The sequence below is a fragment of the Onychostoma macrolepis genome, chromosome 17 (genome assembly GCF_012432095.1).
Source record: "Onychostoma macrolepis isolate SWU-2019 chromosome 17, ASM1243209v1, whole genome shotgun sequence".
Taxonomy (NCBI): Eukaryota; Metazoa; Chordata; class Actinopteri; order Cypriniformes; family Cyprinidae; genus Onychostoma; species Onychostoma macrolepis.
Window position 1 is genome coordinate 24,260,936 of NC_081171.1, and position 18,001 is coordinate 24,278,936.

General features: G+C 36.0%; 1 protein-coding gene across 8 annotated transcripts in view; it reads left to right on the top strand.

Annotated features, from left to right (window-relative positions):
* The window catches only part of eml5 (EMAP like 5), an 87,676-nt gene that overhangs the window by 49,989 nt on the left and 19,686 nt on the right, over positions 1-18,001 (top strand). For all 8 annotated transcript variants that reach the window (XR_009266819.1, XR_009266818.1, XM_058750195.1 and 5 more), the window contains 11 exons: positions 1,495-1,595; positions 2,528-2,721; positions 2,812-2,923; positions 3,273-3,400; positions 6,156-6,297; positions 8,988-9,140; positions 9,364-9,495; positions 10,901-10,989; positions 11,479-11,655; positions 13,632-13,833; positions 13,982-14,108. Coding sequence is in view for 6 of the 8 variants with exons in the window: in XM_058750195.1 (XP_058606178.1) it covers positions 1,495-1,595; positions 2,528-2,721; positions 2,812-2,923; positions 3,273-3,400; positions 6,156-6,297; positions 8,988-9,140; positions 9,364-9,495; positions 10,901-10,989; positions 11,479-11,655; positions 13,632-13,833; positions 13,982-14,108 (1,557 nt within the window). In the remaining 2 variants the exon portion in view is untranslated. The remainder of the gene's footprint in view (positions 1-1,494; positions 1,596-2,527; positions 2,722-2,811; positions 2,924-3,272; positions 3,401-6,155; positions 6,298-8,987; positions 9,141-9,363; positions 9,496-10,900; positions 10,990-11,478; positions 11,656-13,631; positions 13,834-13,981; positions 14,109-18,001) is intronic.

The window sequence follows — 18,001 nt, forward strand, 5'->3', positions numbered from 1 at the left end:
AATAACTAGAAGCGAATCTGTTGTAAACTAAACCCCTATTGGCCATTTAAAAAATAAAGCAATTTGATATGTCCCATTCTAAATTTCTGTTTCAAATTGCATTCATCAAACTATTTCTCGGGGATTTAAAAGAAATGTGCTTTTTTCACCAAGCAGCCAAAGTTTTTATGACTCTTTTTAATTACTTTTTCCCAGATGAACTTTATTCTTTTGTCATATTTATGTATGTCATCTAAAATATATTGGCATCAATCCATTATAGCAAATTAGTTTCTCAACACTTCTTCATGACTTTAGCCTGTTTATCTTACAATCTCTGTCTCAGCATGATCATTATCCCAGAAGAGAATCATGAATCCCACTGCTGTTCTTTTCTCTCCCGAAGGAGTGATTTTCATGATACGGCTGGTTTATATCAACTAAGAGATTTTTTTTTTATCCTTCTATCACAATATACTGTGTTAGATGTTAATTAAAATTGCATTTAGTTATTTATTTATTTGGTGTGTTGTGTTCATTTAAATGGCAGTATTGGTGTTGTATCTCTAGTGCTTATATTAGACTTTTTTTTTGTTTTAAAACTAGCTTTTAAAATCCCACACGGTGAGCCGCACGGGTCCATAGAATATTTCAGAAAAAAATGTGTTAAATAATAAATAAATAAAATAAAATAGGAACAATTACTTACATTTAAACTGGTCAGAAAACATGAGAGTTACACATATTTATACTATTTTATTTCCCCACTATAAATGGGTCTTTATACAGTAAATATAAAACTGTCTTTATATTTTAGAAACCTTTAAAACTTTAAAGTTCTGTTTTTAAAATCGACATAAACCATGTTCAAAACATTATTATTACTAGCCTTAAGTATTACACAGAAAAGCTCTGTCAAGCATCCACGATGTCCTTGGAATGTGGTGGCAACCTAGAATTTCTTAAGAAAATGTCTTGTGTAAAACAGCTTTTGCTACCATTACATTCAAATACAACTCTTTAACCTGTTAAAAAGTAGTGTACATCCTTTCATGGTTTACTGCGGTAATATAGCAAGGTTTCAAAGAGCGCCTACCTGCTCTTAGAGTCTGAAGCGTTTGTATTCCCCTGTCTGGATGCTCTTGAGTTCATAGGTAGTGCAGAGCTCCAGCTGACTCCTCCCTGGGGCTTTCTCTGGTAGAGAGGATGCTTGTGCGGGTGGAAGTAAATAGGGCCTGACAGTGCAGTCACTGCTCAGTGCTCTGCCGCTCCACATAGGGCCTAATGCAAAACTGCAAACAGCCACTGTCCCCCGTGCTGCTAAATTCCCCACCGGCACTCAGACAGTGGAAACAACACAGCAGACAGGTCAATTACAGCCCTACAGTGCCGATTGCGAACCTTTAAACTCTTAAAATAGATTGAGGGCTGTTCAGTTTATCCTTTTTGGTGTTAGCAAAAGAATCCCAAATACATTTAACAACATAAATGTCTCTTTTTTTTTTTTATTTACAGGGGAAGTAAAGACAAAATATTTGTCATTAAGATCAACCCGTACATGCCAGATAAACTGATAACCGCTGGAGTGAAACACATGAAATTTTGGCATAGAGCAGGTAAGTCTATGGCTAGGTCCATATTAATCCGGATATATTTGAGAATGCTGCTTTCATTTCAAAATGCTGTCCATCCAAAATGTTTTTTTCAGTGTTTTCCAAAAGTCGCTCATTCAGATGTCACAGGTCGCACTCAAAATTGTCATTCCATGTGTGGCCTTTGGGGGCATTTACACGACACCACTTTCACCAAAAAAATTGAAAACTTTTTATGCATTTTGGCCATTCATTTACTTTACAACAGCATTTTTTGGCATGCAAATTGTGTAAGTGTACGATTTGAAAACTATTGTCTCTGTGTAAACTATAAAAACACAAATTTGTGAAAACAATGTCATGCATATGCGTATTGTGTGTTTGCTTTGCATCACATCGGCAACTACTGACATGGCGTGCATAATATAGCATTTTAAGTTGTTTTCACAGATCCGTGTGAATAGGATCATTCTGACAACATTGTCATCTGTAAAACCATTTTTAGCAAGTCTTTGTCATGTAACGTACACTGAAATGCAACTGTCATCATCTTTTGCCACAGAATAGCAATTGTGAGTAAATATTGTGTCAACTTTGCAGAAATGAATACAAAGTAACTTATCTTTAGCAATATTATTTTGGGCAAAGTGTATAGCAGGCACAACATTGCGGCACAAACGTAGTGAGGGGTACAATTCCAAGCATATGACTAAATGTGCATCATCGTTTTTGAATACGTCTGTTTTGCAGTCCACACTACAACATAAAAACAGTGTTTTCAAATGTAGAGCAGGAGAGCATCTTCATTCAAAAAGGTCAATTTTTGCTCGACAGTGTCTTAGTGTGTACAAAAGGCCAAAACTTAGAGGAGATAAATGTTTTCAAATTTATCCGGATTTATGTGGACGTCTTGTGGAGTATGTGAGTATCACCTCACAAACCTTTGCTGTTCTCAGGTGGTGGACTGATTGGGAAAAAGGGCAGCATGGGAAAAACTGAAACAATGATGTGCGCGGTATACGGCTGGACGGAAGAAATGGTGTTCTCAGGAACCTGCACTGGAGACATCTGCATCTGGAGAGACATGTTCCTGTTGAAAACCGTCAAAGCTCATGATGGACCAGTTTTTAGCATGCACGCCCTGGAGAAGGTATCAGATTTAGCTTCAAATAGGAAATAAGATTGAGTTACTATCCCTTTAAATATTTCAGAAATATAATTTGAATGTATTGTTACTAAGGGTTTTGTGACTGGTGGAAAGGATGGAATAGTGGCTTTGTGGGACGACACGTTTGAGAGATGCCTCAAGACGTATGCCATAAAACGAGCGGTGCTGGCCCCAGGCTCCAAAGGTGAGGATGTCTGTCTGTCTGTCTGTCTATCTATCTATCTTTCTATCTTTCTATATTTCTATCTATCTATCTATCTATCTATCTATCTATCTATCTATCTATCTATCTATCTATCTATCTATCTATCTTTTATTGTACACTGTTTTCATTTTTTACTGGAAAACAAGACAAACATACTAATTAAGAAACTGTTTTTGCAGTGTAACTTCAACAGTGTGAATAACTTATGCAATTAAAGCCATTCAGGACAAATACCTCCATGCATTCTCAAAGAACATTCAGTGCGTTTAATAAATAGAAAGCCAAGGTCATGGATGAGTGTTTATTTATAACATGTCCCTTCCTGCAGGTTTGCTTTTAGAGGACAACCCCTCCATTCGTGCCATATCCTTGGGTCATGGGTATATTCTTGTAGGAACAAAGAACGGAGAGATTCTGGAGGTGGACAAAAATGGGCCCATCACTCTTCTGGTTCAGGTAAGGCAGATTCAACTGTCAGATTAGCACACCAAGCCATTTTGGGGGGAAAAAACACTCTGAGAAATATGACTAAACAAAGGATTGTTTAAATATTATTACTGTGTTTTTCCCTAATGAACTAAATTGTTGAAAATTAAGAGGCTTAACAGATTCATGCGGCCTTCCCTCAATTAAATTATGCACTTGTGAATAAGCCATGTGCATACATTAAACCAATAAGCCCCAAGAAGCCAAGGTTTACAGTGATTTTAGAACAGTGAAGGGGAGTTAATAGGCAGAATGCGAAGTTCTCCAGTAATGTTTATCAGAAGAGTTACCAAGCAACACAGAAGTTGCTAGAAACCAATGCAGTGGTGCAGTAATACTGGTGTTTATAGTCACAGGTGTGTGTTTAAAGAGTATTTTACAACAACTTTGAACATGGCTCAGTCAATCATCAGACAAGGACTGGAACTGTCTGTTTTATAATGCATGGTTAATGTCTGCACATACTGTACCTTGTGCAACAGTATGAAGGCTTTTTTATTCGTCAGATTTGAAAAAGCCTCTTTGTTATGTCTGACAACACTTGCTTCTGTTCATTATGACAGTGAGCTGGTAATGTATTACACAACCGTTTAAAAAAAACAAAAACAACTTTCATTACAGTTCATCTATTTAAATCACAACACAGTAACATTTGAAAATAAGGCCCCTTTTACACTTTTTAAAACGGCGTTTTAGAATAAAAACGATCCCCACTTACACTGGCGTTTCCGCTGCATTTCAGAAACGATCTCCGTTTACACTACACAACCGTGAGAAAATGCATGTCACATGACCATTCATGCAGGTACAACCATAGATATGTATAGGTAGATGCCCTATTATTTAGATGGCGGACGCATCTGCGTGCTTGGAGCGGTTGAGTGGGGAAACTACCCATACATATCTATGGGTACAATAATGAGCATGATGTTATTGCGTTTACCACGCCATCGTTTTCAAAATTCTCCGTTTTGCTCCGTTTACACTGAAACGCTACCCCAGAGTTTACAAACTAAAACGGGGTCTGCGGCGTTTTCAAAAGTCTACGATTTCGACCTCGAAATTGCCGGAGTAGTGTAAACGATAGGCGTAACTATAGCAAAAGTTATACGTTTTAAAACGAAAATGCACTAGTGTAAGCGGGGCCTAAAACTCTATTAAAACCTTCTTTTAGAAGGTTGATGTTTCATTGGTTGATCTTGTGGTTTATGGTTTATACTGAATCCTATTAGTATAATTTTTTTTCTATTAATATATACATTATAAACTTTGTAGGAGTGGTTTCAAGGCATCTTTCTGTTCTGTTTAATTTAGTTTGAACCATTTAATGTTCTTCAGTTGTTTAGAACAGATTTTGTCTGTTTTTGTCTTTAAAAACATTGGTCATATAATTGTAGTATTTGCATACTGAACTGTGATAGGTCTTCTGTCTTAAGCCTTTTTCTGTACAAAATTGTGCAAAATACATCTAATTAACCACCTGTATTGCATGCCTGTCATTCTTTGTCCAACTCTTTTCTCCTTTCCGTTGTCTTGCAAACAGTGTTATTTTCTACTTCTAAAAAATCTACTTTTTTAAACCTTTTTTCCTTACAGCAGCACCCGTAAATGACCCTGAGAATGAATGAGTCAGTCAAGTGTCTGTCTCCACCTGCCCTCACCACTGAACCACTTTGTATTGTTGTGTTCTGCACAACAGAGTTTTGCCATCATCACTGGAACTAAATTGCTCCAGTTCCACTTCAGAGACAAACAAAATGGTCCGAGGCTGTTGTTATGTAATAAATGGTAAATGGCAGTAACTGCAGACTGGGCAAAAAATAGTAGTTTTCCAGTATTTCTGCACTCAGACTGCCATGGTTTAGCAAAATAGCTAGTTTTTGGGCAATGATTAAATGTGTCTTTTTGGCTAGTGTGGCTTGAGTTTTAGAGTCAGACACAGTGATAAATTACAGGTTGGTGCTTGTTATTGAAGGCATTGTTTACCTAATAAATGTTATATATCAGTTGGTGCAAACCGTCCATTGCTTTATGTGAGCTTGTTAATTTATCAAGCGATTAGTAGGATGTAGAAATGAACAAAAACAACAACAAAACTCTGCATTTAGCAAGCCTTAGTCATAGATTGTATAGGTCCTACTTGCTGCTAGAAAACATTTGAGATTGATTGAATTCTTATTTATTGCACTCTGAATGCTTTTCCAGAAAACTTTTTATGGATCCCTTGGGTGCGTCAGAATAACCTAGGGGAAATTCTCTAAAAATGAATTGTGCCTGCTGACAGTATTGTTTATTTGCATGTGGATCATTTTAGCCAATCAGGTATAGACGCAAAGGAGACTGTGGAGGATACGGCAGACTACCATGATCTGGCGTACTTTGCTGGGACTGTACAGCATCACTCCACCACTGTGTTTCAGAGTCCTTAATCAGCTCTTTAACACCGTGTGTCTGGATATATGCCCACTTATAATGGTCTTCTCCATCATTTGATGAATTACTGCCACCATGCTCACTAGAAAAATGTAGAAGTACTCTTTTAAATAAAATTTCTCAGGCGGTAAAAGCTTGATGTAATTTGCTAACTTAATTGTCTGTCATGAGCATAAGAAAGGAGATGTGTTTGTGCTTAAAAGAATGAGAGTTAGGTTGAAGTGTTATATAAATATAAGCGCTATATAAATGCCTCATTCATTCATAATGTGTGTGTGTGGGCTGTGTTTAGGGTCACATGGAGGGCGAGGTATGGGGTCTTGCCACTCACCCGCATCTGCCACTGTGTGCCACTGTGAGCGACGATAAGACACTGCGCATATGGGATCTCTCCCCCAGCCACTGCATGCTTGCCGTACGCAAACTCAAGAAAGGTAAGCAGGTGTTTACTAATTACTCAGATTAGTATCTGCTGCTTTTTCCATGTGTCCACAGGCCTTAATAAAATATTGGGTCACACTTTCTTTTAATGTGTCCGTGTTGCAGTGTAATTAGTGAGTACTGAGCAATAGTAATTAAGAGTGTGTACTTACTATAGGTTTAGGATTAGAGTTTTGGGTAACACTTTATTTTAAGGTGTCCATAATACAGAGTAATTACATAGTTAAGTACTTAGTAGTAGCTGTTGTACTTACATGAAACACAATGTACTTACCATGTAACTAAGTTATGGAACAGCCTGTACTTACAGTTTGTAATTATGTAGATGTAAAAGGCAGCTACTGTTACACATATGTAACAGACCGAGTCTGTTACACTGCTACTTGTGTAACCAAAAGATTGTTACATATGTGTTGCAGACTTTATACAACGTAATTATAAATGTATGTACACAGACATAAGCTACTTAAAATAAAGTGAATCAAGATTGTACTTAAGTGTAATTCAGGTGTATCTATACTATACACCTTATCCAGCTGCACCTTAGTTTGATTTAACCCACCAGTACACAGCTAAAATACATGTAATACATTTTTAATTACATTAAAATTACAGAATATTACACAGGCACAAGCTACTTAAAATAAAGTGTATCAAGATTATACTTAAGTGTACAAGTAGTTGCGTAACTACTACCGACTCGGTCTGTTACATATGTGTAACAGTAGCTGCCTATTACATCTACATAATTACAAACTGTAATTACAGGCTGTTCCATAACTTAGTTACATGGTAAGTACATTTTGTTTCATGTAAGTACAACGGCTACTACTAAGTACTTAATTAAGTAATTACTATGTATTATGACACCTTAAAATAAAGTGTTACCGAGTTTTGTTTAGTGCTAGTTGTGTTGGGAGTGCTAGTAATCATGCATACATTAGTGTTATTGCTATAGTATTGTACAATTAAAAATTAAAGTGATTACCAAAAATTATTATATGAATAAAAGTAACGCTCAATAATCTCTTAAAACAGCACACAGTAACAAGGATGATTTGAAACAATGGGCTATGGCAGGGTCATATATTGAATATTCACTTTACTGCTACCCTAAAATTAAGCTACTGTACAATGTGGTTTTGCAATGAAATAGCTTTTTATTTGATCATTAATTTTCCTAAAGAATGTGTCATTGGACTAATTTCACAGTTCTTCCTTGCCTTGAGAATTTGAGTTTGTAATAATGACATGTACACATTTGTAACAATGACAATTTAGTACATTGAAAAAATATAAATGTATTATATAATATCAAAACATTTATATTTAAATGTAATTTCAGATAACACTCTACAGTTGAAATATGAATCAAGTATATGTTTTGGTATGTTAATAAGTGTACTTTTTGAAAGTATGACAAAAACATAATGATTTAAAATGTATAAACTAAAACGTTTTTGTACTATATTTTTAATTTAATATAAACCTTTTTAGTAAAATGTTTCATTTCAAATTTTTACGACATGCACTTTTTAAGAAGTGTTAAGAAACATACTTAAAAGTGCCATAGAAGTGTTAAATTAAGTAAAAGTGCCATGTACAGTTGTATAAAACTATACTTTTAAGATTTGAAGTAGACAACAAACGCACATTAATTACAATTAAGAACACTTCTATTTCACAAGGATAATTTTTACATCAATACATATCCCTAAACAGTCAATTTCAAGACCTCTACAAATGTCTCCAACTTAATTGTACAGGGCTTCCTTAAAGGAATAGACCCCAAAAACTGTCATCATTTACTCACCCTCATGTCTTTACAAACCTTCGTTCTTCTGTGGAGCATGTTTTGAGAAATGTGTATTTTCACAGTTTATTTCCATACAGTAGATGTCAATGGTAACTAAAAGTGTGTGTGTTTTTTGTGTTCTGCAGAAGAAAGCATGTCATACAAAGTCATGTGATCTATCCCATCCTTACAATATTACATCTAAAAACCCTTACAGCAATTAAACCATGCTAAGGGTTACTACTACTATGATGTAACAAGGAGAAATAACTGTATGACCAGCTACAGTTCTTCACTAGCTTGTTTTTCAGTGACATAAATTCGAAGCACACAAGCATTACTGTCTACAAAACGCCCCTCTGTCTGATTATAAATAGCTCATCTATGTGCTCTTCTTGTGATTTGTATTCCAAGCTTAGCCTACACAATGCTTGACCTCGTTATGCTTCAGAAACTCAATTTGCGCTGAAAAATATGACTTAAGTGAAGAACATTCAGCATGCAAATTAGCCCTAAGAGCATATTGATTGCCTGAGGGTAGAATCTCTAAAGGGGATGGTTGTAGTTCATTTTTGTAAAGGAACGACTGCTGCTCATACATAGGATACTCTGTAGACCAGCGATTTAATCAAATAATGCTTGATAGACCAGATCCTTAAGATAAGCTATCGACACTTCATCAACCCTAATAAAATTATATTATGATTATTAAGAAGAACGAAAGTCATACAGGTTTGGAACAGTGTGAGGGTGAATGAATAATGGGTGATATTTAAACTAACCCTTTGCTTACTACCTGGCCATTGTTCGACATATTTGGCTATATAGAGAATTGGCTATTAAGAGGCTTGATGTGAGATATCATTTAACACCTATAACTTTGTGCAGGTGGGCGATGTTGCTGCTTTTCTCCAGATGGGAAAGCTCTGGCTGTGGGCCTCAACGATGGCAGCTTCCTCATCGTCAACGCAGACACTCTAGAAGACCTGGTGTCATTTCATCACCGCAAAGACATCATATCAGAAATCCGCTTCTCTCCTGGTTAGTTAATACACTAATATCAGTACAACGGAAATGCTTTGAGTACTGAAAACAAGAATACTGAGAAACAAGAATTCTTTCATCTGATCTATTCAGTATGATGTACCTTCATATATGCTAATATAATTAACAAGTACTTGCAGGAATATATTAACAGATTAATAAGAATGTGATGGCTGGGTCGTGGTAAGGCTCAAAACTGAAAAACTGATTTTTATTACAGTAACAGGCAAGTATTTGGCTGTGGCATCAGGTGACACCTTTGTGGATATTTACAATGTGATGAGCAGCAAGAGGGTTGGTGTGTGCAAAGGCTCCATGAACTACATCACCCATCTGGACTGGGACAAGAGAGGTGAGACGGATACAAGACACAAACACTGTATTTCAGAGAGCGAATGAGTCAAGGGAAGTTGACAGCGTTTTGCAGCAACAAAGCAACCAGAAGTCATTCATCTTTAGTGTGAGTTGGGGATTTCAGGCAACATGAGTGATAGTGATGCAATGTGTCTGATTTATATATAACTTTATACACTTATGCAATGTGGAGTCTAGTTGAAGTAAAGACATCTCTTGTGAGTTCTTGTTATCCATGTGCTGTTAATTACTGTGGTTTTGTATAGGCAAGATGGAAAACGTGCCAGAAAATTACAGGATTTTTCAAGAGAGTTTGATTCATGCATTGATTTTCCATCATGTTGTATTGTGCACTGCTGCAGTTTATATCCAAATGATATATTCCCCTTAGAATGTAATTTTTTTAGCTGCAAGAAAACTCAGTGTCTAAATGTCAAAGAACACTTTTTTTTTAAAACTAGCAGTACATTCCATTTGCTGTGAGATGTTCTACAGAGCACAAAAGTGCTCTTGAAGTTGCCTTGAATCACATCAACTCCTTTTACTATGCTTTCGAAGCAAAAAAGTATTTGAAAATTGTAATTTTAATGTTTCTACACCTCTTTAAAAGCACTTTTTACTCTTGAACATTTTTCTATTTAATTAACTTTAGTTCATTTTGTCATTTTTGTTTTTCAGTTTTTTTAATGTAATAAACTCCCAACACGTCATTTCCACTATACCTGAATACTCCCCATTAAATATCATTTTCATACTGACAATAATCCAATTTCTTTGTTTTGTTTTTGCTTTTCTCACATATTACAAATGTCATATGTCATCTCAGGCTCTTCACCAACACTGTTGTCTCCTCGCTAAACTACACTGAGTTTAGAAACATCTTTATTAGCTGCACAGTTGTTCGTTGTGCTGTAAATTACATCGCAACTGAGGGACAATTGTAATTTCTGAAAAACTGATATAAGAAATGTTTAAACAATAAAAATGGTTCATGTATGATTGAGTCTGATTGAAAGTCTAAGTTTAGGTCAAGGGCAATAAAATGTACTATATGTATAAAAGTCCTTGAAAAGTAGAACAAATAAATGAAGAAGACATAGGAAAAATATTTTAAGGCAGTTTTATTTGCAGCAACAAGAAAAAATTAAAAGTTGATTACTTTAGAGAGAAAATGAATGGGAGAGTTTACTTCTCTACCTGCCCTACTGTTGTACTAAAGCTATTGCTTCAGATCCAGTGCTCACGTTTATATAAACAAACATATAGATTCATATGGTAACTCTGCATATTATCACAAACTGCAGGTTGTCCATATTGTCTCTTGGCAGAATTCACATTTGAAGAGATTATCAGTGCTTAATTTTGTTACATCTCAGCATCTCTCTTCTGTTTTCTTGTATTAGGGAAGCTTTTGCAGGTCAACACATCGGCAAAGGAGCAGCTATTTTTCGAGGCCCCTCGTGGGAAGAAGCAAACCATTCCTGCTACAGAGGTATGGATCCTGAACATCTCACCGTGTGTCACCCTGGGAGGGGGAAGGGCACTCTTAAGGGCAAGAACATGGCCCACTTTTCATTAGCTTGTCTCTAAATTTGGAGGCAGGGAATTAGGCCGTGCTTAAGGCCATGGTATGTTGGGACAGACAGTGAACGCTTACGTTAATAACTTAAGATTTAGTAAGCGCTGGAAGCCCTTCTGTGTTTCTGATCTCCTGCCTTCAGCTAAGTGCACAGCTTCTGTAGGAGGCATTTTGGCTACAATCTTTGTTGGATTGAGTTGGATTTTAATATTGAAATTTATGCTGCCAATTCATTTTCATTAATAGTGTTGCTCAATGCCAGTTTTTTGTACAACATACAGCTTTAAAGCAAACTCTACATATTGTTCTGGTTAGGGGAACACTTGGTGTTTATAGGAATTTAATTAGTCTGCATCTTGATGAATTTTTCTTTTTTTTTCACACTGTCTTTTCTTTCCTCAGGTGGACAAGATCGACTGGAGCACATGGACATGTGTGCTTGGAAGTTCCTGTGAGGGAATTTGGCCTGTGGTCAGTGAAGTTACAGAAGTTACTTCCGCATGTCTGAGCAATGACAGGAAGTTGCTAGCGACTGGGGACGACCTTGGATATGTCAAGCTCTTCAAATATCCAGTCAAGGTTAAAATTTTTTTTATTTAATCTCTAATTATTACTATCACCCATACTAAGAGATAGTTGACCCAAAAATGTAAATTTGTCATCATTCATTCAGCCTTGTGTTATTCCAAAAAGAGTGAATGTCTTTTTTTAAGCTGTGAAACACAAAAGAAGATATTTAGATATACAGTGCCCTCCACTGATATTGGCACCCTTGATAAATATGAACAAGGGCGGCTGTGAAAATAAATCTGCATTGTTTATCTTTTTGATCTGTCATTCAAAAAATTCACAAAATTCTAACCTATCATTGAAGTAAAAGAATTGAAGGGGCGGGGGAGGGGAACTCACATTATGAAATAAATGTTTTTCTCCAATGCATGTTGGCCACAATTATTGGCACCCCTAGAAATTATTACGAGTAAAATATCTCCAAAGTATATTCCCATTCATATTTACATTTTTTTTTTAGCACACCAAGGTGACTTGGAGCATGAAATTGTCCAGCCATGACTTCCTGTTCAACAGGATTATAAATATGAGGAAAACAAAATTCCCTTAATCATCCATCACTAGGATGATTAAACCAAAAAATGGAGTTATGATGTGCAGAATAAGATAATTGAGCTTCACAAAATAGAAAGTGGCTGTAAGAAAATAGCTAAATCATTGAAAATCCACATTTCCACCATCAGGGTAATAATTAAGAGGTTCCAATCAACTAAAGATGTTACAAATCTGCCTGGAAGAGGATGTGTCTATATCGTCCTAATGCACAGTGAGGAGGAGAGTTTGAGTGGCCAAAGACTCTCCAAGGATCACAGCTGGAGAATTGCAGCGATTAGTTAAATCTTAGGGTAAGAAAGACAAAAAAAATATCAAACACATGTTGTTTGGGAGGGTTTCAAGAAAAAACCTCCTCACACATCCAAAAACAAACTCCAGAATATTCAGTTGTCAGACACGAGTGGAACCTCAAATGGCACCGGCTTCTATGGTCAGATGAAACTAAAAAAAGAGCTGTTTGGAAGCAAACCCACCAGATGGGTTTGGTGCAAACAGGGATTAAAAAAAAAGTACCTCATGTCCACGGTTAAATATACTGCTGGATCTTTAATGTTGTGGGCCTATTTTTCTTTCAGATATCCTGGACATCTTGTTAAGATAGATAGCATCATGGATTCTATCAAGTATCAACAGATAAAAAATCTGAAGTGTAGAAGTACTAACATGGAGCTGTGAATCTGAAGGATTTGGAGATTCTGTGAGAAGAACTGGTCTCTGATCTCTTGTCAGGTGTTCTCTAACCTCATCAGGCATTACACGAGAATTACTTTTGTTATCTTGGGAAAAGAATGTTGCTATAATTGGGTGCCAATAATTGTGGCCAACGTGAGCTAGAGAAAAACATTTATTTCATAATGAGATTTTCCCCCCACTTTCAATTGTTTTACTTCAATGGTTAGAAATTTGTGTATTTTTTAATGAAAAATCAAAAAGATAAACAATGCAGATTTATGTTCCCAGCCACCTTTGCTCATATTAAGGTTGCCAATAGTACCAATAGTGCCAATGTATATCCTGATGTCTTTTTAAAATATTTATTTACTAAAAAAAAAACAGAAAAATGAATAAAACCCACAGTTGTTTCTGCAGTCAGTAAAGCTTGCCAGTATGTGTTCTGCACATCAACACTGTTTTTTTTTTTTTAAGATTTATTTTTGCCAAGCAGAGTATGGAGAACAGACAAGAATTGAAGTGGAAGAAACAAAATAGTTTCTTTTCGTTTTTTTATGGGGAGAGTAAGTTGCTTTTAGAAAAACTGAACAAAACAGGTTTAAACCAGAAACCAAGATTTTTGGCTATACTCTATATAAAAATGCACTTTAAATAAATGACAGATGTTTAGCCTTTTTTGAGTGTAAGTGGCTCTAATTTCAGATATTTTAATTTATCATTTACCTTCATACATGTTAACATTTTCTTGATCTTAATAGGGAAAATATGCAAAGTTTAAGCGGTACATGGCCCACAGTACCCATGTGACTAATGTGCGTTGGTCGCATGACGACTCTTTGCTGGCGTCGGTCGGTGGCTCTGACACCTGTCTGATGATCTGGAGCCATGAGACCGAGGGCTGCCGAGAGGCCAGACAGTGTGACAGCGAGGAGTCAGACATCGAGAGCGAAGATGATGGAGGTGAAAAACATCATTTATAAAGAACAGTTATTACTGTCATCCGCTGTCATCTAGATTTAAAGAGGGTAGCCATCCATCATGTGATAAAATGTTCATTTAAATGCCGTATGTCATGATATAAAAGTGAGGCGTCTCTCCGTCTGTGTAGGGTATGACAGCGATGTCACTCGGGAGAACGAGATCATCTATGTAATCAAGGCCTTATCCACAAACGTGCGACCCATGACGGGGGTCAAACCCCACTTACAACAGAAGGAGCCGTCGGTAGACGAAAGGTAAGTTAGGAATGACAGCCAATGTGGCAACAATGTTCATAGCATCCCTGTGTACAGTTCTGAAATATATCGTGCAGCATGGATTGCTTCTCTTTTTTCATTACCTTATCTTTCTTTGGCAGCTTAATGAATCTAACAGGGTTTAAATAAGTACAGTATTTATAGATGTACTTTATATATTTTGAAGGATGTAATACTGTATATGTATTTACACCATATTAGTTATCGGCTGATTTATTGGTATCAGTCAGGATTGGATATTTATACATGGCCATTTCTTCATTTTTACATTTAAATGACTTTTGATCATCTAGCACCCACTTAAAGTTTATTTTTAATAACATTATCAATGTAATAACAATAATAAATTCAATTATATTTAATAGCCATAACCAAATGTTAAAAGGAAATTCTATCTTTCGTACTTTCAGTTATTAGGTTGTGATAACATTTAAATCTAACTTTCGTTTAATTTTTTTCTAGTTTTTTTTCTAGTATTATTTATTTTTATATATTAGGTCACACATTATTTTATGGTCCAATTCTTGCTATTAACAAACTATTAACTAAGACTTTTGCCTCAGTAAACTCCTAATTTGCTGCTTATTAATAGTTAGTTAATTATTGGGTAGGGATGTTTTTGTCATATTAGGGAATATGGTATATGGTCATGCAGAATATTTGCTTTATGAGTACTAATGATCAGCCAATATGATAATAATAGGCATGCTAATAAACAACTAGTTAATAGTGAGAATTGGTCCCTAACTGTTACTATGTATTTTATATTTATTTATTTATTTTTACTAGTACAAACTAGTACATGCTTTTAAGAAATGCACCCCTGGCTAGATTTTTGATGTCAGTGCATCCCTACTTGAGTTCTTTTAAATATTAGCAAACATGCCTATTATTACTGTGTTGACACTTTGCATACATGCAGTGTTCTATATGCCATAAATTAAATTAGCCTGCATTTCCAATAACATCTAAAGACTAATGATGATGAATAGATTTGCACTGAAATGCAGTAACCCTGTCAGAGATGTAACATGAAGTACTGAATACTCTTAGTTATCCACTTTATTGCTTCTCTAAACTCTAATTTCAAATTCACCACCACTCTACCACTAATATACCATGTTGAATAAGCTCATGTTGGTGGCACACTCTCTAAAGCCAAACAATTTACTGCTACTGTTGGAATACCAAAATATCTTTCCAAAGTGGAATATCAAACCGTCTTTCACAGGAAGGTTCCTGATTAAATAAAAGTTTATCTCTCTTTTTTTAACCATAGAAAATAATTTTGAATTTCTGGTTGAATAATGCATTTACAATAAAGCACTTACAATGGAGGTCTATGGGCATAGACATTTCCCTGCAATTAGAATACATTCTGTTTCAAATGTATAACCACAAGATTCAAATATTAAACGGCTATCATGAAAACAGTAACTTTACTTACCAAAAGTTCATCCACTTTGAACAGTATGGTAAAATTCCCCAATAAGTCTGAAAATGATTTAAATTTAGTTATATTAACATTGTTTTAATTAAAATGCAAAGGAAACACTACAAATAAAGATGTACATTGTATTTTTGTGTTTATTTATTTATTTTTTATTACAACAGATATTTGAATATTTTGACCAAGAGTGGTCTTAAATTACAAAAAGTTTAAAAACCACTGATATAGACTGTTTTACAGTTCAAATAACACTCAGTTTTGTACTAAATTGTATTACAATACATTCTTCGCATGTATTTAGAACACATTCTGTTTCAAAGGTATAGCCACAAGATTTGTACATTTAAATGGGTTTTTCTTGCTCATAGATTTCCATTGTAATTGCATTACTGCATATGCAGTTTTTGTTTTTAAGAACTCTGAGATTCATCAAAATTGAGATTATGTTGTATTAAAATTTTTACAATTTTAACGAAAACAGTGCATTATGAACTTTAAGAGTTGAACAATAGTTCAAAACATTGAAAACAATGAGTTCCATGAATTCATGGAACACTTGGGCTTTGAGTGACATGCTACCCTCATGTCTGTCTCTTCCAATTTTCCTCACTCCTCTGTCTGTCTCTGCACTCCACTCCTCTCTCTCACCATGTGAAGGCAGGGAGTAGTCAGGTAAGAAGATCAATGAAAGTGTCATTTATTCAGAAACGTTTCATGTGCCGCCTCCCTCTCCTGCTCTTTGGATGTTTGCTATACTGCACGGCAACAGCCATCAGAACCATAAACCCAGCTTTTTCCCTGTACTGAACCATAAAACCGCCTGTCGCTAAGTTTTGCTCTTATTTTAAGCTCGAGATGCTTTAAAAGCAGGTAATTTCAGTCTTAAATTAGAGTGGATGGCACAACATTATATTAAGTGCTTTGCTGGCAGATATTTTGTCATTGCTTTGAGGTGACTTTATTACTGCTCTCCACCGCTAATTATTTAAAGAGTAATGCTGCTTCTTTGGCTGCTGGGAACTTTGCTCATGCTTTGCTCCCTGCACTCTCTCTCAGGACGATTAAAGGATTAGTTCACCCCAAAACAGAAATTCTCCCATCATTTACCCTCATGCTGTTCCAAACCTTACTTTCTTCCTACTTTCTTGAACACACAGAGAAATTTGAAATATTGAAGTTGATCACTTAGGCTCCAGTATCCCTGTGACATTACGTAGGATAAGTGGTATGGATAGATGGAAGGTTTGTTCACTGTTTTTCATGCAGTGACAATAAATGTGGACTGAAGTTTTTAAGCTTCAGAAAATCATGCACTACATTGCAAAGTGTAAGGAACAAATCAAATTTAAGGAGTTTTTTACAGTTAGATCCGTATGTATTTGGACACAGGCACAATTTTTATTATTTTAGCTGTTGACCAAAACATCTTCAAGTTGCAGTTATATAGTGAATATTCTGAGCTTTAATTTGAGGGTATTCTCATCAAAATTGGAGTAATGGTAAAGGAATTACAGCTCTTTAATATGTACCTCCCCCCTTTTTCAAGGGACCATAGGTAATTGGACAATTGACTCAAACGCTCAGGCGTGGGCTATTCTTTAGTTATTTCTACATCAATTAAGCAGGTAAAAGGTCTGGAGTTGATTCTAAGTGTGCATTTGGATTTGGAAGCTGTTGCTGTGAACCCACATCATGCGGTCAAAGGAGCTCTCCATACAAGTGAAACAGACAATTGTTAGGCTTCAAAAACAAAACAAGTCCATCAGAGAGATAGCAGGAACATTAGGAGTGCCCAAATCAACAGTTTGGTACATTCTGAGAAAAAAAGAATGGACTGGTGAGCTCAGGAACATAAAAAGGCCTGGACGTCCACGGAGGACAACAGTGGTGGATGATCAGAGAATCCTCTCTGGTAAAGAAAAAACCCTTTCACAACATCCAGCCAAGAGGAGAACACTCTCCAGGAGGTAGACGTTCACTGTTAAAGTCTACAATCAAGAGAAGACTTCACAAGAGCAAATACAGAGGGTTCACCACAAGGTGCAAACAAGGCCAGATTAGACTTTGCCAAAAAACATCTAAAAAAGCCAGACCAGTTCTGCAAAAGCATTCTTTAGACGGCTGAAATTAAGATCAACCTGTACCAGAATGACGGGAAGAAAAAAGTATGGAGAAGGCTTGGAACAGCTCATGATCCAAAGCATACAACATCATCTGTGAAACATGGTGGAGCAGTGGGATGGCATGAGCATGCATGGCTTCCATTGGCAAAGGTTACCGGTGTTTATTGATGACGTGGCAGAGAACAGAAGCAGCCGGATGAATTCTGAAGTGTTTAGGGATATACTTTCTGCCCAGATTCAGTCAAATGGAGCAAAGTTGATTGTTTGGTGCTTCATAGTACTATAATGGACGATGACCC